Source organism: Gekko japonicus, unplaced genomic scaffold, assembly GCF_001447785.1.
Source record: "Gekko japonicus isolate JY-2015 unplaced genomic scaffold, Gekko_japonicus_V1.1 scaffold814, whole genome shotgun sequence".
NCBI classification, from domain to species: Eukaryota; Metazoa; Chordata; class Lepidosauria; order Squamata; family Gekkonidae; genus Gekko; species Gekko japonicus.
The window spans coordinates 425,665-446,265 of record NW_015169799.1 but is presented as its reverse complement, the minus strand read 5'-3'; the positions used below and the strand labels follow the sequence as shown (position 1 = coordinate 446,265).

Here is a 20,601-nt window from a genome sequence, read left to right as displayed (position 1 = left end):
GCCAACTTATCCATTTGGCACAGCAGGCACAGTTCCTAGGGCCCACAATACTTTTAGAGGCCCATGAAAATGTTTTAAATTATTTTAAAATGAGAAGGGGAAAAAATGAACATTTAGGGGTGAAGAAAATGTTTTAAATTTTTTCTGGCCTCAGGAAAAAAAATGAGATTTTAGGGTCCACAAAATGTATTAAATTTTGCCTAAAAAAGAAAAAAAATGTTGAAGTGTTTAAATTCATATTAAAATAATTTTAATATTGATATTATTATGCTGGAAGGGGCCCACGAAGGCAAAAGTGCCTAGGGCCCATGACAGTCATAATGTGGCCCTAACTTTAGTATGAACTTTCCTGAAAAACTGTGTGCAAAGTGGCCTTGGGCAAAGAGAGAACAGGGAGCTTTGGACTGTAGGGGAATTTTAGGGGTCCAGGCCTCTACCAGGGATCCCCAACCCCATCTGGGTTCTTTTCTATGAGTGGATAGAGTCTGGCTAGGGAACTCAGGCCTCCAGAGAGAGAGAAACACAGTGAGAACAGTTGCTTTAAACTAGAAATATTTATCCTATATATATAAAAGCCCAGCATATTGGCACTTTCCGGCTCTCCCATCAGCTGTGCTGTGTGCTCCATCAGTCATTGGCTGGGTGCTGGGTCTGCTCCTCTCCCCTGCCCACCAATGCTTCCTGATGTATGGTATTCCAATATGGATAAGTGCACAATAGAACATGTTCAATCTAAATTTCTTCAAACGATCATGGGAATGCCGCATTGTGTACCTTATGCAGCCTTGTGTTTAGAAACTGGATTAAATTATGTGGAATCTGTTGCGTGGCTAATGACAGTAAAATATTGGCTGCGTTTACATTACAATGTAGACCAAGGGTGCCTTATACAACAAATGCTCAAAGAGTCAAACATATCTAACTGGCTACCACACATTGAGAATAAAATAACTGCCATGGGTTTACTTTTATGGGTGCTTTTCAGATTATTAAATGCAGAGTCCTTGTCATTGAAACACAAAAGCTATACAGTTTATCCAACAAATCTTGCTCCCCTCTGAACTTTGAGATTCCCCTCACGGTAGGCCGAATGGCCCCATACCTATCTAAAATACAAGCACCACAACAGCGCAGACCCTTTTCACTAGCAAGTTTTAATGCACTACTATCAGTAATCTTGCATGGGAGATCTCTCCTATATAATAATCCTGTTTTGGGGTGGCAAGATTCCATGTTCTCCCTCAGCCATTGGCCCATCAGCTGCCACTCAAGAGTACTCACGTGCCATTGGCTGGGTGCTTGGTCTGCTCCTCTTTCCCACCCACTCCCCCTTCAGCCACTGTGCCCTGTCAGGCTTTCTCTCTTGACAAAGACACATTTCCTGTGTGGGACTAACCTTCCCCTCAGTTGCCAATCTCCAGGTGAGGGCTGGAGATAACTCAGGATTACAACTGCTCTCCAGATGGCAGAGATCAGTTTCCCTGGAGAAAGCAGTGGACTCTCTGTCATTATACCCTGCTGAAGTCACCACAGCAAATTGACACTGAATACCGAAGAAGAAGAGATTGGATTTATACTTCACCCTTCACTTGGAGTCTCAGAGCGGCTTATAAACCCCTTTCCCTTCCTCTCCCCACAACAGACATCCTGTGAGGTAGGTGGGGCTGAGAGAGCTCTGAGAGAACTGTCCTTGAGTGAACAGCTCCAACAGAACTATGGCTTGCCCAAGGTCATCCAGCAGCTGCAAATAGAGGAGTGGAGAATCAAATCTGGTTCTCCCACATTAGAGTCCATGCACTTAACCACTATACCAAACCGGGACACCCACCCAGAGCCTCTTTCTAGAGCTTGTTGTATCTATTTCCACAATGGCCTTTATTCCTAGTTAACTCTAAAACCATACACAAGTATAACTTAATAGCATATATTCAATATCAATACCCAATAGCATATAAAAAAATCCAAATACCTAATATAGTGTACATTTCAGAAAGAACAAGGAATTCCTGGACTGTGGACCAAGAGCTCACTCAAGCCTAGCTGGGGTGTTGGCCAAACAGCCTCAAACAAAGCCCAAAGCCTTCTTTTTAAACTCCTTTCAGCCAATAGGAATCAAGGATGGAGTCAATTAAAATATACCAAACCTGCCAAATATCAGCCCATCCTAAATTGATAAGACAAATCTTCACTAATGTGAACTTTTGCCCAGATACATTTTATTAATTGCAATGTCAAAAAGACCTAGAAAGATACGTTTAGGCTTTGGAGCTTAGCACTTGGAAGCCTGTGGAAGGTGAATTCAGGTAAAGGTACATCTAGAGGGCAAGGTTTTAGTTTTTACGCCAAGGCTGCCAGCAAAAGAGCAAAGGCTTATGGGAGTTTAGAACCAAGAAACAGAAGTCAGCTATAGCAAAATCTACATAGCATAGAAAAACAATGGCTCATTGAACCCCAAATTCTGCCACAGGATTTCCACACATCCCTGCTCACATCTGGTGCCATTTCTTTGGGATCAACATCCTCCACCTCTGCTGGTGGACTTTTTGCCTTTTATAAAAGTGGTAGTAGTGTCCTATATGGTCATGGCAATGAGAGCAGAACAAGGACCAGAAGAATATCATAGATCCTCACCTTGAAAGCTGCTGAGAGGTCCAGAAAGACCAACAGGGACATACTCTGTCAGTCAGTTGACAGCACAGATAATTGGATAACCAAGGCAGTTTCTGTCCCATAACCAGGTCTGAATCCAGACTGCAAACATCTTTCATGGAGTTACCTGGCTAGCCAATTACCTGGCTAGCCACTAGGGTTGCTGACCTCCAGGTGGGTTCCGGTGATCTCCCAGAATTACAACTCATTTCCCAATGACATAGATCAGTTATCCTGGAGAAAATGGCTATTTTGGAGGGGGGATTCTATGGCCATATACCTCACTGAGGTCCCTGTCCTCCCATAGGTTCCACTTCCCCAGGAATTTTCTAACCTGAAGTTGGCAACCGTATCACTCACTCTTTTCAAGCTCTTCTACTCAAAAGGGAGAATGGATACTGACCTATAAGTACTATCTAATGATGGAAAGCTTTATCACCTCTTTCACTACTGTAAACATTACACTTCCCTGCAGCAAAGGATTGGTATTTGGTACTATCCAGTTTTTCAGCTCCTCCCTGGCTGATTTTCAGTATACTTGCTTAATATTTTTCACAGCTATTTTTTCTATTAAAAGGTTCATGTTTCTGTTTAATTTTTAATAATGTTTTCTTGACCCCACTGGAACACAGAGAGTTCAATTTCTCCAAAGCAGTATTATTTATCTTTTAAAGCAGGACAACTTTTTAAAAAAAGTTTACTACAATTGTTGAACCATACATACAAATGTCAAAAGTGACCTCTCTAGGGTGTTACCTTCCTCCTACAGCCCAGAACAGAAACAGCAGAACATTTGTGAAATTGAAATCCAGCCTTCCACAATAGATTTGCACTGCTTAATCCAGTCCCTGGTGTGCTGAAGCAGTGGCATGTAGAAAGTGATTCCAGGCTCCAGGGAAAGGGGATAAGTTATACTGATCAGACTGAAATCAGTAAAGCACAGGAAGGTTGAAAGGTGATTGCTAATTGACTGTCCTGCAGTGATTGATTAAAAAATCCAGTACAGACAACACCTAGAATTGCCCGACATATGCACATTTAAAACTGCCCAATGCATGATCTTGATCCTGATCCTGGTGCACACCAACAGCCAGAGAAAAGCTGAAAAATACATTTAGTGGAATATTTGGATGTGACTCTAATGCTGGGACCCAAGCTTCCCACAGCGGCAGCCACTGATGGTGCTGTGTTACCTACCAGTAACCCAATCTTACCCTTCACTGAACCACAGAAAGATCTTTATGGGGGGAATTTAGAGCCAAGAAATTGGACAGAGCTAAGAAGAGAGAGATGCCAGGGGCATGGTGAGTATTAACAGTTGTAGTAATAATGCTTAGTAACCATATAATACTCTAGAGTCTCCAAAGCTGTTCAGATATATTTTATTATCTATACATTTTATTGAATTGTTCAGGAATCCTCACAACAGCTCTGTAAAGTTGGCCAGTATTATGACCAATGTTCCCTCTAAGCTGTGGAGTCCTGTGAGCAAAAATTCTACTTTGTGAGCTACTGGCATTAAAGTTGTGAGTGAGCAATTTGGCTACTGCATAAATTAGTTTGCTCTGGAGCCGTCCTTCCTGAGCTAAGACAAAAATGTGTGAGCTGGACTGTGAACTGTGAGCTAACTCACACTAACTCAGCTTAGAGGGAACCCTGATTATGACCTCCATATTGCAAAGGGGTTTACAAGCAGATCATGGTGTCCAGCCTAATGACTTCATGGAAGGAATAAGATTTGAACCAGATAGCTCTGAGTCTTTTCACCTCTGTGTTCCACCAACAATAACACTGTATCTGAAAAAGTGAGCAGTGACTCACAAAAGCTCACCCTGCCACATGTTTTGTTAGTCTTTAAGGTGCTTCTGGACTCTTGTTCTTTTCTACTGCAACAATAATGTGTAGGGACAGCCTTGCTTTCCTAGCAAAAGTTCTGTCCTATACCCAGAGTTTCAGGTGCTGGGTAGTTGTGGGGCACTGAAGACAGTTAAAAAAGATCAGTAGCGCAATGGTCCTCCCCCACTGTCTATGGTGCTGTAATGTATAAATATGTTATTGAGCCTTACATGATCAACTCTCTGCATGGTGAGGAGCTGAACAGATCTAACTATATTTAATTTGCTGTGATTGAAATGTCTCAAAGACTGCTATGCTATGTATGGCTATTAAATTCAGTATGGCTTTCCTCTAAGCAAAGATGCATAGGATCAGGCTGCCTTAGGCCCCGGTCACACGGGCAGGAAAATGTGTGTGTGGGGGGAAGCATGGCTGTTTGCCCCGGAGCAAAATAACGCGTGGTTCTACGATCAGACGTCCCATTGAGGTCCCGACGAGGTCCCGTGGTAAGGGGGGAGGTGCCGATCATAGGACAATCCTGCGGCCTCTCTAGCAAAAGGCTCCGCGGGTTTAACCACTTCCAGGGCTGCAGAAGAATGCAAACTGTGTCCTCGGTCCGGTCCCCTCCAGGAGGAGCTTCAGCCAGGCCACACTCCCGCCACGCCCCCTGCACCTCCCCCTCTGCTGCCCGGTGCAGAGAGTTCCTCTCAAGCAGGCCGAGCCAGGAGTGGGGAGAGGTACGGAAAAGAAGAGGGGGCTGTGTTGTTTGTTTTTTAAACGAAGTGTGCGCATGCGCCGTTGGGTGCTTGTGCGCATCCCGTGGAGACTTGAAAAAAACCACCTTTTAGCGATGGGACATGGGCGGGCGCCGGATGCGACGACCTACCACCGGAAACGCGATCAAGCGCCCGCCCTTGCCCCGCGATTTCCGGAAACTAGTACCTTGGAGGTACTAGTTTCCCCCCCCCGCATCTTCGTTGGGAAGCCTCAGGTTCGCCACGGGAGCTCTACGCTTCCCAGATGTGGTGCTGTGATCACGCCCGGAAAATACGCCTATCTTCCATCTCTGTAGCGTGGCTAATGCTCCCTGTGACTGCAGCCTAACAACCTCAAACAGGTATACTTTTTTTTGGGGGGGGCTGTATTTTTCATACATGCATGTGTGTGTGTGCACCTGGAAGTCATGGTGACCTCTGGTGACTGACCCCTACTGGGGGCCTGGAGGATATTCAGAGAGGTGGCTGAATAAAGCCTGCCCTGCCTCCTGACTGCTGGTATTCCAAGGTCTCCCTTCCAAGTACTTGCCAGAGTTGACCCTGCTTAGCTTCCGAGATCTGACAAGATCGGTCTTGCTTGGGCTATCCAGGTCAGCGCCCCAATAGGTACACTTGATTTATGAGACCTTCATTCATATTGTGGATGTAGCTAAATATGAAGCTATAAAGTCAATGAGGATGGTCCACTATAAATATCAATGGCAAGAGTGGTGAAGTGTGGCTTCTGGAGAGGTGAGGCACTTGGAGGCTGCTCTTGGGAGTTCTTGTCATATTCTTACTGTGCTGTTCTAAATGCAAGGAATTGAGTGAGGCTGCATAACCTATTTTTTTGTAAATTATGTATAACATCCTACTGTATAACAACCTCAGCTTCCCTGATTTATTTTATTAACCTTATGCTTTCGGCTTATTCATTTTTATCGGCGACAACATCTGTTTCAAGTTACCAAACTCCCCTTCTGCGTTCAGAGCGATTAATGAGACGAGCGGAAGTTCAGGCAGACCTGGAGTGCCCCGCTGTGTTGTGCGCTCGAGCCAAGTCCTGCACAGCGGGACTCCGACCAAGGCGCTCTCGCATGGCCACCATCGTCAGGCGACTTCGCAGCCTCCCGGCGCGCTCCTCTGCAAGCCAGACCTCGCCCGCCCGCCGCGCACCCTCCAGTGCCTGAAGGACCCAGCTGGTGGGAGACTTCGGAGGCGGAGCCGTCGCAGAAAGACAGGGGAAAGGGGGGGGGGAACGGGACGGGGATCTGCTCACTGATTGGCTAATGGCTCCGACAAAGTCTCCAATGGGGATCTTCCCTGCCCTTTCTTGCTCGCTGCGACTGAGCGGAGGGAGGCGCGCGCTCGCTCCGCCGCTCAAAACTTTGAGGCGCTCGTTGTAGGCTCGGGTGCTTCTTTGGGGGTCTTCTTGGCCGCCTTTACGATGACTGGCGAGGGAACACTTCGCAGGAGGGTACTTTGAGGGTTGCCAAGAGGACGGGCGGCTCATTCCCCGTGGCCCCTTCCCCACTCGGAGGATCTCTAATTCCTGGCGCCCGGATAAAATGCCTCCGGGGCGACGGCAGCTTTGCTCTGCTGCGCCCACCGGGATCGCAGAGGGTGGGGTCGGCCGCCCCCGTTGATCTGCGCCTCTCTCACCTGCGGCCCTTGCCATGCGATCCCTGAACATTACCCCGGAGCAGTTCGCGCAGCTCCTGCGGGACAACAACGTGACTCGGGAACAGTTCATCGCCCTGTACGGGCTGCAGCCTCTGGTCTACATCCCGGAGCTGTCCGGGCGCACCAAGCTGGCCTTCGTGCTCCTCTGCGTGCTCATCTTCGCCCTGGCGCTCTTCGGCAATTGCCTTGTTCTCTATGTGGTGGCCCGCCGCAAAGCCATGCGCACCGTCACCAACATCTTCATCTGCTCGCTGGCGCTCAGCGACCTGCTCATCGCTTTCTTCTGTGTCCCCTTCACCATGTTGCAGAACATCTCCAGCAACTGGCTGGGGGGTGAGTGAATGACGCCGGCACCCATCCTGGCGGGGATGGGGCTGCTTATTCCGCCCAATACATGCATTCTGTTGGGAGGGGCCGTGCCTCATTGATAGAGCATCAGCTTGGCATGCAGAAGATCCCAGGTCCAGGTCCTGGCACCTCCAGCTAAAAGGATCAGGTGGCAGGTGGTGGAAAAGACCTCTGCCTGAGACCCTGGAGAGCCACTGCCAGCCTGAGTAGACAAGACTGACTTTGATTCAGTGTAAGGCAGCTTCATGTATTCAAGTCTAGTCTGTGTTGCCCTTAAAAAAAGAAGACCATTCTAGTCCTCCTGAAGCTATATCAGTCTCTAGAATGTTTAGTGTGTACTATCTTTGAAGCAGCACTTTTATAGCATGCAGTGAAAATAAACTAATGCTCATGCGGCCTTCCATACTGGCCCATCACTCTGCCCTGAGTTTGGGCTTTGCATTTTTTTGTGGGCAGAGTATGCTTTTCCTATTGTGTTGGGTAGTAATTTTATGCTCTAGGGCATTGTTAGAGTACCTTGTACCGAGGGAAGCTTTATGAGAAGTCTGTTGATTCTGCACTCTGTCAGGAAGTCCCATCCATTCTTTTGTCAGACAGGCACCAGAATGGAGGCAATCTTAAAAATGCAGGATGATGTTTCCTTAGCTCCACTCACAGAACATTTACACTAGAGGAATTCTGCGACTCAGCTCTAAACAATGTATGCATGCTCAAACTTTCCATCAGCACATCAGCAGCTTTAAAAAAAAAAACTATTCTCATAAGCCTTTTAAATTATGCATTATATGGGTGGTATTGGTCAAGTTCTCTGTCAATAACCTACCTCACAGGGCTGTTGTGAGGGGGAAGGGAGAATCATGTATTTTGGCCTGAGCTCCTTGGATTGAGTGGGATTAAAAATGCACTAAGTGATCAAGGCATAAATTACAATATTCACATGTGACACATTCCCAATTGACCTAAGAAAACAGAGGGGCTCTTCCTTCTGAGGTCAGAAAAAGGCAAACATTTCTGAGCTAGATGGCCAGTGATCTAACATGGCACAAGGCAGCTGCAGCTGCATTCATAACACACAGTAGTGTGCAAGCCTTGATGCTGCTTGCCCAGCCGCCGGCCTCCTGATGTTGAGCTGTAAAAGCACAAAGAAAGTGCCCCCCATTGTGTAGTTGCCACAGGCTGCTCTTGAAGTTTGTTTGAATCTGAAGTACAGCTGGATGTTTTTGTAGATATGAATATGTGTATTGTGTAGTGGGTTTGCCGCATGGATGAAGGACAAAGACTGGCATAGCCAGCGGACACAACAATGTGATTTATGCAGATATTGAAATTGGTCAGCCTTCTGGGTACAGCTGGATTGTTACTGACCTGAAATAGAAGAATCTGTTTTGAATATATTAGAAAGATGTTTTTGGTATCTTCTGCTGCATCCAAAGCTTATCAGGGTGATAAAGAAATGCCACCAAGATACAGTTCTACCGAGACTACTCTCAGTTCAGTGTAGCAAGATGTTCACTCATTTGCAGTTTGTGAAGATCTCATCGTATCTGAAAAGCTAAGCAGGGTCGGCCCTTGTCAGTATTTGGATGGGAGACCACCAGGGAAGTCCAGGCAGGCGATGGCAAACTGCCTCTGAATATCCCTTGCCTTGAAAACCTTATGGGGTTGCCATACATTGGCTGCGACTTTAAAGCACTTTTCACCACTGAGTTTAGAGATAAACGCATGCCAGGTATTCCCAGACAGACCTGGGGAGACATGGCTGCAAGAACAGAGTCGGGCAATGCTTTGATTTTTGTTTCCTTTCTTGCCATTGAAGACCCAGTCCAAAGCAAGAAAATGTGTGTAGCTGGTTTCAGGCTATGATGCTGGTTGGAGAATGGTTGATATTCTTTAACTGTGGGGAGTTGCTGCTGCCCAGCCTATTGCCACTGGAGTCTAAGGGCATTGCAAAATATATTATGTGCTCCTAGAAATTCCTTTTGCGTCATTTCACATGCCTTTATTTATTTACATCCCACATTTGTCCCCATTTAGGATTCAAAGCAGCTTGGAACATCATTCTCCCTTACTCTGCTTTCTCACAACAGTCCTGTGAGGTATGCCAGGCCAAGAGTTTGTGACGGGTTTAAGGTCACCCACTTACCTGACTATGTGATGTGAATGCTTGGAGTCTGCTGTCCTTGGAATCCTAATGTTTTATCAAGGTTCAGTTATGGAGGTGTTCTCTGCAGATGTGAATATAGAGTTCAGTATAACATGGAGCCATTCTATAAGCAGAACTGTACTGTGGATACATTTTTGTAAATGAAGCATGTAGACCCCTGAATTCCAAGTGTCTCTAAGAGTAAAGTTCATCCTAATGAATGGGTAAACTGGTATGTAATTAACCAGCTGAAAAGTTACAACTCATCATTTTTATTTCAGTGACCAAGTGCAGCAAGTCAGTGTGATAGGTACCTGTCTAGGATAAGGAAGGCCTGAATCCAGATTCCCAGCCAGTGTTGTAACCTTGAGAGTGACACACACAGACAATGCTCTCTGTCCTCCCTCCAAGCTACTTCACAGGGTTGAGGGGATAAAATGGCAGAGGGGAGAACCATGTAAGCCACCTGAGTGGGATAAAACTGTGACAGTGTAAAAATAAATATCAAGCTGCAAGATGCTTCTAGCTGTGTTCCATTTGTACCTCAGTTTTAATGAGGTTATTTGAAACGGCTGTCATGTCATGCTGCTTGCAGCCAAAAGGAGCCCCTGCCCATAGCCAGTCTTCGCTTGAAGAGAACACATAATAATGGCCCATTATGGCAAGGAAGAAGGGACACGGTCCTCGGTCATTTCACTGGAGAAATCTAGTCCACATGCACTAGTTAAGAAGATGTGGATTGTCCCGCTTTATTAGGGGTGCCAACTATGTGGAGGGAGAAAATGTCCTGGCTCTTTAATAGAGGCTTGGTATAAATCAATTTATATGACTGGGACCTAATTTAATATGTCTTAATCTAGGCCGAGCATGTGGGTGTGAAATCTGAACCCAGGGTGGTATAGTGGTCAGAGTAGTTCTGTTCACATTCTACAGTGAATGCACATACAAACTGTGCATATACGTGCATACATATCTTTACAAACAAAACCAGAAACCAGTCCCTGGATACTGGGGTTTTTAAATTACTAACCCTGTTCCCAAGAGAATGCACATACAATCTTTGTACAGGGTACAGTTACTTTTTGTTTATACAGCTGAGCATGTGATCGAAACCCCACATTTATCCAGATACTGGTCCCTGCTTTCATTTGTAAAGTGAGCACATGTTGGCTCTTTCTTATGAATAGGGTGTATGCATGTACATGCAAGCTGTATATGCACTCACAGTAACCTGTGAGCAGGGTTGCTCTTGTGCTAGGGATCGGGAGGTGCAGGTTCAGGTACCCTCTCTGTCATGAAGCTCACAGAGTGATCAGGGCCAGTTATGTTTTCTCAGCCTCACTGGGTGGTTGTGAAGATAAAATGGAGAAGGGGAGAACCACACATGCTCCTTGAGCTCCCTGGAGGAAGATTGGGATAGCAAGGTCCTAAATAAACAAAGCTAAAAATGAAGCATGTTCAAGAGGGCAGAAAACAGAAGGAGGGCTCCAAAGACAAGCAGTCTTCTGTCTCTGTCTCTCTCTTTCCTCCTGCCAAATATTTTTCGACCTCGTTTTTCTAGAACATGGTTCTCCCCCCCCCCTTGTGCTTGAGAACTGGATCCTTCAAGAGTGATCACAGGAGTTGATTGAAGTAATGAGCTCCAAGTATATCAAAGTGACCAAATCTGAGGAACTCACTTGCAAGTTAATATTCCTCAGATCTACAAAATGCATCCCCCTGGTAAGGATAAGGGCACTGACCTAAGCTGAAGGGGTACACAACAAACAAACAAGCAAACAATAAATTAATAAAATGTGGCTGCCCACTGCTCACTGTAGCACTACCCTGTTGATGCAGTGGAGGGAGGCATATGTCATAGGACTGAAACAGAGGCATTGACCGACAGCTTTGTCAGTCATGGTAAATATAAATAACATGAATGTTTGAAGGACTGCAAGGTCACCAACAAGCAGCAAATCTGTGAAAGCAGAGATGGCCACTGATCTGAAAAACCCACTTTCTTGGCATTCTTAAAATTCATTTTTTTTAGGAAGGAAGAGAAAACAGAAAAAGCAGCTGGGGGCTAGAAGCAAAGAAGAAGGTAATCAGTGTCAGACAATTGTGGTCACTTATTTATTGGTTTTTCCTTCTGTAACCCCTTGGGTGACTACTGAGACAGTTTTGGCACACTGGTTTAGAGTAAGACAAATATCAGATGTTTTCTTGTACCTTCTGCTGTATGATCTCCCCATCCATCCTTATGTAGTTGAGGAGAAATACCCCAAGGTTTAAATATTAGAAAAGTGTGTTTGTTCGGCTCAGATTAGTCAGATGTGAACACAAAATCCCCTTTTGAATTTTTTCTCATTTTACTGACATTCTTTTCAAGCTTCCTACAGAGTGGGCATTTTCCTAGTCCCCACCAAATGGTTCACACGGTGATTAACCATTTTTAATGCATTAATTCAGTTAGAACAACAAAAATGATGTGTTGGTCATTGGCAGGTTTGATATTTCTGTTGATTAAGTTTACAGTTACTGGTACTGTGAAACAATGAAATCTTTTGAAAGTGGGATAAATTACTACAGTTTAATACTCTTTGGCCCCGTGCACACGGTGAATTTGCTGCAGGAGGGCCACGATTGGATGGTGGATTTTCCGGGTGCAATCACACCACAACAACTGGAAAGTGGAGCGCACCTGTGGCCAACCCGTGGCATGCCGCCAAAAATGCGCAATAAAAAAATACCTCCTTTGGTAGTTTTTTAGACATGTGAACGATTCCATGGAAAGTTCTCTTGTTTGACTTTTATCCTTGAACACCAGCATACGACTACAGTTATATATACATTAAAAAAAACAAATAAAGTGAAGGTGTAACAATTGCTTTATAATAAGTTGCTAATAAATGACACCATAATAGACTTAAAATGGTACACTTAGCCAGCAAGCTGGCAACATTTGACCAAGTTGCCACTGCTATTCTAGAGCACAGGAGGGCCATTCAGAATATGTCTCAAATCAAGTGCTAGTTGCAATTGAGTGGCAACTCTAGGGGAACATTAAGGTAGAGAGTTGTCATAGTGAATAACTTGCTGAAATGCATGAATAGCTAGATTATGCTTCCAGCTGGTTGGATCTATCCTGTAGCGTGGAGGGGGTAAAAGCATCTTTCACAAAGCTGAAACTAAGATGTAAAACCTCATTTGCTATTGTGTAGTGGGTTTGCCGCATGGACTAAGGACAAAGACTGGCATAGTGCAAAGCACGCTTTATTTGGTACACAACAAGAACAACTCACTAACGGCCGGCAGGCCAACTATATACACTCCAGGGACACGCCCCTGGGCCCCATTGGTGGGTTTGAATCTCCCGCCACAGTGCCCATTGGTTCCCTAGTGGAGGGACTAGGAGCCTAGTCCCTATTGTTCTTCCAGAGTCAAGCTCTGGCTGTTTGCTGTCTCCCCAGTGGCGGTCAGCATACACAACATCCCTCCCCCCATAGTTCGGAACCACATATGTCACGTAGTCCCTTAAAGAAGACGGGGACCGTCGCTCTCTCGTGGACCGTCGGGGGGGTTGGTACTGGGTCTCTGTGGCCCCATCAGCTGCGTTGGGGTGAGTTACCAGTGGGGGCCCTTCTGGCCCTGCAGCGCTTGCAGCTGGGGTCTCTTCCTCGACCGCCGGAGGAACTGGCATAAAACTTGGCTGCTCTTCCAGGGTAGGGTCCTGCGCTGTGGGTGTCCGTGCGTCCCTCTCGAGAGCTGGCTGTGATTCCGGACCCTCTGCGCTGAAGGGTTCCGGGAGCATGCGCCGCCAGAGCTGATCAATGTGTCGCTGCAGGATTTGGCCATACTCTGTGGACACCTCATATATTACGGTGCCCAAGGGATGGATGATGCGGCCCGCTAGCCATGCTGGCCCCCTGCTGAAGTTCTTGGCAAAGACCGGGTCCTCTGGGAAGAACCCGCGAGGTGCCTCCTGCTGCTCTGGCGTGTTCTGCAACTCTGGAGCCCAATCCGGGTGCTGGCGGTCCAGCAGGGTTCGGGGTCTCCGTCCCAGGAGGAGCTCTGCTGGGCATTGGCCGCTTACCGGGTTGGGCGTGATGCGATGTGCCAGGAGGAACTGTGCAATTTGCCGCTCCCAGTCCCCTTCCGTCAGGCGGCTCAGCGCTTCCTTCATTGTCCGCACCATCCGTTCTGCTTGGCCGTTGGTCGCAGGGTGGAACGGCGCTGACCTGATGTGCCTAATCAGGTTGCCACTGAAGAACTGCTGGAACTCCTCCAACGTGAATGCCGTCCCATTGTCCAAAACGATGGTGTCTGGCAGGCCGTGGGTGGCGAAGATCTGTCGGAGGGCTCGAATGGTGGCCTTTAGCCACTTGGTGTAGGAATCCACCATCACCAGAAACAACAGTCCATGGAATGGTCTGGCAATGTCTATGTGAAGCCGGGACCACGGGGTGTGTGTGGATTCTCAGGACTGGGAGGGAGCCCCCGGTGGGCTGGGTCTCACCGCTTGGCAGGTGGAGCATCGTTTCACCCACGCCTCCACCTCTGCGTCGATGCCTGGCCACCAGACGTAGCTCCGGGCGAGCCCTTTCATCTGCATGATGCCTGGATGTGCTTCATCCACCTGGAGGACCCTGTGCACCGGGGCTGGGTCCTCTATGACGTCCGGCAGGGGAAGGCGGCTAAGGGCGTCAGCGTGGCCCATGGCCTTTCCGGGACGGTGCTCGATCCGGTAGTCATAGCCGGCCAGGAAAATGGTCTATCTCAGGACGCACGGGGAGAGGACTTGCTGCGTCCTGCGGTCGGGCGCGAACAGGCCGAGGAGTGGGTGGTGGTCCGTGGCGATCGTGAAGGGCTGGCCGTAGACGAAGTCATGAAACGTCTTGACCCCGGCCACGATTGCAAGTCTCTTGCGATCTATCTGGGCGTACTTTCGCTCCACTGCAGATAAAGTGCACGAGTAGTGCGCGAGTAGTACGCGACCGGGACCTCGCGGCCATCAGGTAGGCAATGCGCCAGCACAGCCCCGACGCCGTAGGGCAAGGCGTCGCAAGCTAGCACCACCAGCAGCGACTCGTCAAAGTGGGCCAGGACCGCATTGGAAATTAAAAGTTCCTTGACGTTTCGGAACGCGGTGGCCTGCCGGGGCCCCCATACCCAAGGATCCTGTTTGTCCAACAATCGATGGAGGGGTTCCGCCACCGCCGCCTTGTGGGGAAGAAAGGCGTGGTAGAAGTTCAGGATTCCTAAGAACGCCTGCAGTTCTACCTTAGACTTCGGCGGCGGTGCCTCTACTATTGCTTTCACCTTCTCGCGGGTTGGGTGGAGGCCCTCCGCGTCCACTGTGAACCCTAAAAAGTCCACTGATGGTACACCCAGGCGGCAGTTGTCTAGCTTCACTTTCAGCCCAGCATCCTGGAAACGGCTGAGCATGGCACAGAGGCGATCAGCGAAGTCGGCCGGTGTGGCGGCGGCGATCATCACATCATTGAAGAATGGTGTGATGCTGGGGATCCCTTTAAGAAGAGAGTCCATCAGTTGCTGGAACAGCCCCGGTGCCACGCTCACTCCGAATTGTAATCACTTTACATGGAATGCCCCCCGGTGGGTAACAATTGTTTGCGCCTCAGCTGTTGCCTCATCTACCGGCAACTGCTGGTAAGCTTGGGCGAGATCCAGTTTGCCGAAGATCTTTGCCCCGCCCAAGGTAGCCAGGACGTGGCTAACCACAGGGACCGGATATACGTGGTCCTGTAGCGCCTTGTTCAACGTACATTTGTAGTCCACGCAGATGCGGACTGCCCCATTGGGTTTGTTTACAACAACTATTGGGGTCTCCCACACTGCGTGGGAGACCGGTTCCAGGATGCCTTGGGCTACCAGGCGATCCAGTTTCGTGTCAATTTTAGGTTTGACTGTTAACGGAACCGTTCTGACGCGCATTCTGATTGGGGCCACCGAAGGGTCGAGGCGCAAAGACACCGGGGGGCCCGTATATCGGCCCAGAGAGTCATCGAACACGGAGGGGAACTCTTGGCAAATCCCCTTGAAGTCTTGTGTCGTGCACACCTGTACTCCCTCCACAGTGATTCCCAAGGGCTCAAACCACTCCCGCCCCAACAAACTGACCAGGTCGCCTTCGACCACTATTAATTCCAGTTTCCTTTTCAAGTTCTTGAATTGCACCCGGAAAGTCTCAACTCCCTTAATCGGTACCCGGTTTTGCTGGAAATCTATCAGCGTCACCTGGGCTGGGCGCAACCAGGGTCCCCCCTTAGGGCATAGGCGCTTGAGCATGGCCATGGAGATTATTGAGGCCGCGGAGCCCGAGTCCACCTCCATTATGCAAGGGGACCCCTCTATTCGTACTGGGGCCAGGAACTTGGGGGAGGGCGATTTGCCGGAGAGTTGAAGTACCTTCTCGGTGGTGTGCTTGAGGAGGTAGAGGTCATCTGCGCCGGCATCGTCCTCGAAGTGCATGTCCGCTCGCTGGTGTGGTGGCTGGGCCCGGCCTGTTGCTCTGGAACAACAAGCCTTTGCGATGTGACCCGTGCACCCACAGTTGCGACAAGCAACGTTGTGGAAATGGCAGGGCTTCCGATCATGCTGCTCTCTGCAGCTGGCACATGTGGAAACGTGTTCTCTCGTTCCCTCTCGACGGCCCGGCTCAGTTGCGGCTGAATCCCACCTTTGTCGCCACTATTGTGTAGTGGGTTTGCCGCATGGACTAAGGACAAAGACCGGCATAGTGCAAAGCACGCTTTATTTGGTACACAACAAGAACAACTCACTAACGGCTGGCAGGCCAACTATATACACTCCAGGGACACGCCCCTGGGCCCCGTTGGTGGGTTTGAATCTCCCGCCACGGTGCCCATTGGTTCCCTAGTGGAGAGACTAGGAGCCTAGTCCCTATTGTTCTTCCAGAGTCAAGCTCTGGCTGTTCACTGTCTCCCCAGTGGCGTACACAACATTTGCCAAATCCATTCATTTGAAACTTGCTTTAACTCTGGTGCATTAAGCACAGAGGTTTGCCAACATTTTTCAGATGCTTTTTATAGGACTGAGCCTGAGAATCCTTGGTTACCACAGGATCCCATCACCAACAGAAATGTGTGCTATCAACGGATGAAGTAACCCTGGCCTTAAAAAGCAAGCTGGAAACATGACCAAATTGCACAGTGTGGAAAGGGAGAAGTTAGAATCAGTGGGTTGGATCCAGTCATCTTGAAAAGGAAGAGGGGGGATCCCCTATGCCCCAAAGGCTATTCTGCAAATCATGGGATCTGCATGGCTAAGGCCTTAAATAAGGAGCAGGATTGGGTGAGATTGACCAGAAAAGCTTGTTGAGTCCAACCCAGTGTGCTTCTTGGTTAATTCTACCTCTATCAAAATATACAAGAGAGTAGCAGCAAGGGAACAAAGCATCTCTAAGTGCAATCCGTTTGCAGGATGCTTCCTCTTGCATTGTTCTTGTAGCCATACTTCTCAGTAAGCAATCTGCTTCCCCAGTTTTTGTAACTAAAGGTGTTGCTGAGAATGAAATATATTTTCCCCTAATGGTAAAAAGCTACTGTCTTGCCTGCTGTGCTTGGCACAGCATGGGCTTGTCTTGTGTATACATATTCCTCCAGGCTTTCGAATAGGAGCCGCCACCATCAACGCTTTATAATCTCCGCACATTACCATCGCTGGCGTGGGTTCCATCGGAGGGAGCAGGATGTTTTTTAGGGGACGGCGGGGCAGTGGGAATATGCACTGCTGCTGTTGTGTGGCTATACCATTGAGAACACCATCTTGGCTTAAAACTTGGAAGTGAGTAAGGGAGCACCGAATGTTTGTTATGAATTTTATCTAATCTGTCTATTTTGTATTTTAGTATTTTATACTGTTTTATTGTTATTATCTGGCATTATGCCTCTGTAAGCCACCCTGAGCCTCCAGGGAGGGCGGGATATAAATCCAAATAAAATAAAAATAAATAAATAATATCTTCTGTGCCTTGTACTCCCTGGAGATCCTGTCAGATGTGGAGGTTCAAAGTGTGTTAGAGCTAAACGTTATCCATAGTGTCTGTTGCTCAAAAGCATTAATGGTTGCTTATTCCTGTTCCTCTGTAAAACGAGGAGACATTTCCCCCTGTGCCTCATTACTGCAACAATTTATAAAGCACATAGTTTTGCTTAACTAAGCTTAATTGAAAGTGATCCCTGTCTGTATGTACAGAAATAGCATGAACTGGGTGTCCAATTGACCAATTGTGTGTTCTGTTTCATACTCTTTTATCAACAAGAGAATCATACCATGACAGCACGGATTTGGATAGGTGATAGGAGGCTATGTCTCTAACTGTTCATTAGAAATGTGATCTTGGAAGACAAACTGGTTTTCTACAGGCAGAGGGATTGTGACGAGGGACATGCAATCCCCACGGATATCCCACAAAGGACACCGTTATATGCATGGCTACATATCTGAATCACTGTGTCGGAATTGCCAGTCCTGTCAGTAATGATTATTTATTTATTTATTTATTTATTTATTTATTTATTTATACTTTCAATTTAATATCCCGCTCTAATCCCATAGTTGGGGTCTCTGAGTGGCTTACAAGTACCTTGGTGCTAATCACCATTTTTTGTCCCTAGCTAAGGCCACAATGATCTTCCCAGACGCGCAGCTTCACCTGCTTCCGGCCCGGCTATGTCCTTTCCGGCTCCGCTGGGCTGGTGCTCGGCATCTGCGCATGCCCCTTCGTCTTTCTCAGCAGCTGTCGGTGTATTCTTCCTCCGCCACCAGGGATCGCTCTGCCGTGCGCCTCCTGATCACGCTCGCTCGCCGCCGCCATTGCCGTCTGCGCCAGGTTCCGCCGCCGTCATCGCCATTGCCGCCGCTGTCTTCAGCCAGCCACACAGGGTGCCCCCCACCCCTCTAAGGGTGGGTACCCATTTACCTACTTGCAATTAAGTTGCTTTCGAGACCGCTGGGTAGGCGGGAGCTGGGGCTAAGGTCGAGAGCTCACCTCGACCACGGTGGTACTCGAACAGCCGTAGTGGCTGCTCGGTGATGTTATAGTGCAGGCATTTAACTGCCTGCGCCATTTGATGGCAAGGTTATAGCACAAGTATCTAGTTTTAATTAGTTGGGGATATGTTTCCAAACAGCTGAATGAAGTTGTCTTTTAATTACAACATAGCTGAAAGGCCTCAGACTACTTCCTGCAAAGCACATAACAGCATGAGGCAAAGGAGGAAAGCCGGCTTTTCTGTCTCTAAGCACACCCACATCCTTTGCCCACCTCATTTGTGGGGCAGACGTAGGGGACTGACTAAGATAGATGATTGCTAGGCGTTATGCCGTGTGTTCCTGCAGCACGCATTAGAGTTAGCTTTATTGCCTGCCAAGTTTCAATTTTTTAAAAATGTGTAATTTGTAGGCTATTGAAAACCAATGGGCATATATGCTGCCAAAGGAAATGTTTCCTGGAAGAGAAACAAAAGGATGAATTTGGGAATAATTGTATAATCCAGTGTAAGAATAAAATGCCACAGTGTGATACCAATACTCAGAATGTAAGACTGTGGAGAATTAAACAGGCAGAAGAAAAATAGGTTGACGGATTTCTTTTCTAATCAAGTGTGGGGTTTCTTCAGAGTGTCTTATTACCATGAAAGGTATTTCCATGACCTGACACTTTACCTCTTCATTAGGTTTCATATGGGGTTATACTTTCTCATTAAAGATGATTCCTTCAATGCCTTGGAGGGGGCTACCAGAAATTTTCAGTTGAAGAACTTCCATCTGTTTTTGGATTCAGGTCAATTGAGCGTCTGTTATGCTATGCATTATTTTAACACATTAACCTAGGGAGATATTTCTAGAGCTCTTATTAGGCATGATAGATTCAGGCAGTTCAAATTAAATGGGCAAGAGATGAACAGTCAGAAGAAATAAGTTTTGTATGGAGTGGAAAATCTTGTGGATGAGCAGAAATTGAGAACGAAGTAGTTTTCCATTCCTATATAGGAAGACATTTTTTTGCACTTCACCGAACTTTTTTTGGGGGTGGGTGGGGAGTAGATGCTCATTTTGAGTTTCCTGTCAGGCATCATATAGATCGGGGTCCCCAACCTTTTTGAGCCTGTGGGCACATTTGGAATTCTGACTAGGGTTGACAGGTCCCCTCGTCACTCTGGCAGGGGTGTTTGGGGGGGCATTCCAGGGGTGGGTGGAGATGCCCCGAAGCCCTGCCCCCAAGAGCAACCAACCCCCACCACCCCTTTCCCTCCCCTCCTGCCTGATTTAAAGGACTTCAGCTGATTGGCTGGGACCACATGGCCCGCCAACAAGTTGAAGGGCCCTTTAAATCTAGCAGGGGAGAGGGATGTTTGCAGGGCTGCATACTCGGCTGGCAAAAAGACCCTTTCAAACTCTTGGACACTCAGTGTCAATTTGGTGTGGTGACCTCAGTAGGGTATAATGTCACAAGAGTCCACCATTCTCTACAGGGGAACTGATTGTCATCTGAAGAGGAGATTTAAGTCATGCCAGTCAGGGGTCATCAGGTCACCCAGAGGGTGCTGATAGGCCTAGGGTAGCCAGCCTCCAGGTGGAGCCTGAAGATCACCTGGTATCACAACTAAACTCCAGACAACAGATCTCTCTCCCCCTGGAGAAAATAACTGCTTTGGAGGGTGGACTCAGTGGCATTCTATTCAGCTGAGGCCTCTCCCCTCCCCAAACTCTGGCTTCCATAGACTCCACCACGGAATCACCAGGAATTTCCCAACCTGGAGCTGGCAACCCTACTCAGCACTGACACCAATGAGTTCCCCACAAAGGCTGAAGTAGGCCTGGAAAGGGCTTCCTGCCCCTGTCTTTTTACTGACTGACAAAGCCAATTTTGGTTGCCTAGCAACAGCCACTGAGGGGAAAGTGAGCCCCACAGCAGGAGGAGAGCAAAATGGTTTGACTGCCGGTGGTTTACCTCAGTAGCCAGTCAGCTGTGGAGGAGCCAAGCAAAAGAAGTGACAGTAGTAGAAGCCTCTTCCTGAGCAGGAAATAGTCATTTCAGTAGCCAGCCAGACGTGGAAGAGCGAAACAGCAGCAGTAGAAGCGTTTTTGTCAGGAGAGACAGCCATTTTGGCAGTTTATTCAGACACGGAAGAGTGGCCAAGCCAGCAGTGGGCGGGG

General features: G+C 47.9%; 1 protein-coding gene across 1 annotated transcript in view; it reads left to right on the top strand.

The window, feature by feature from the left end:
- Positions 1 to 6,916: 6,916 nt before the first annotated feature.
- QRFPR (pyroglutamylated RFamide peptide receptor) overlaps positions 6,917 to 20,601 on the top strand; it is a 41,127-nt gene continuing 27,442 nt past the window's right edge. Inside the window, exon 1 of the mRNA XM_015417100.1 lies at positions 6,917 to 7,256. Coding sequence (XP_015272586.1) covers positions 6,917 to 7,256 — 340 coding nt within the window. The remainder of the gene's footprint in view (positions 7,257 to 20,601) is intronic.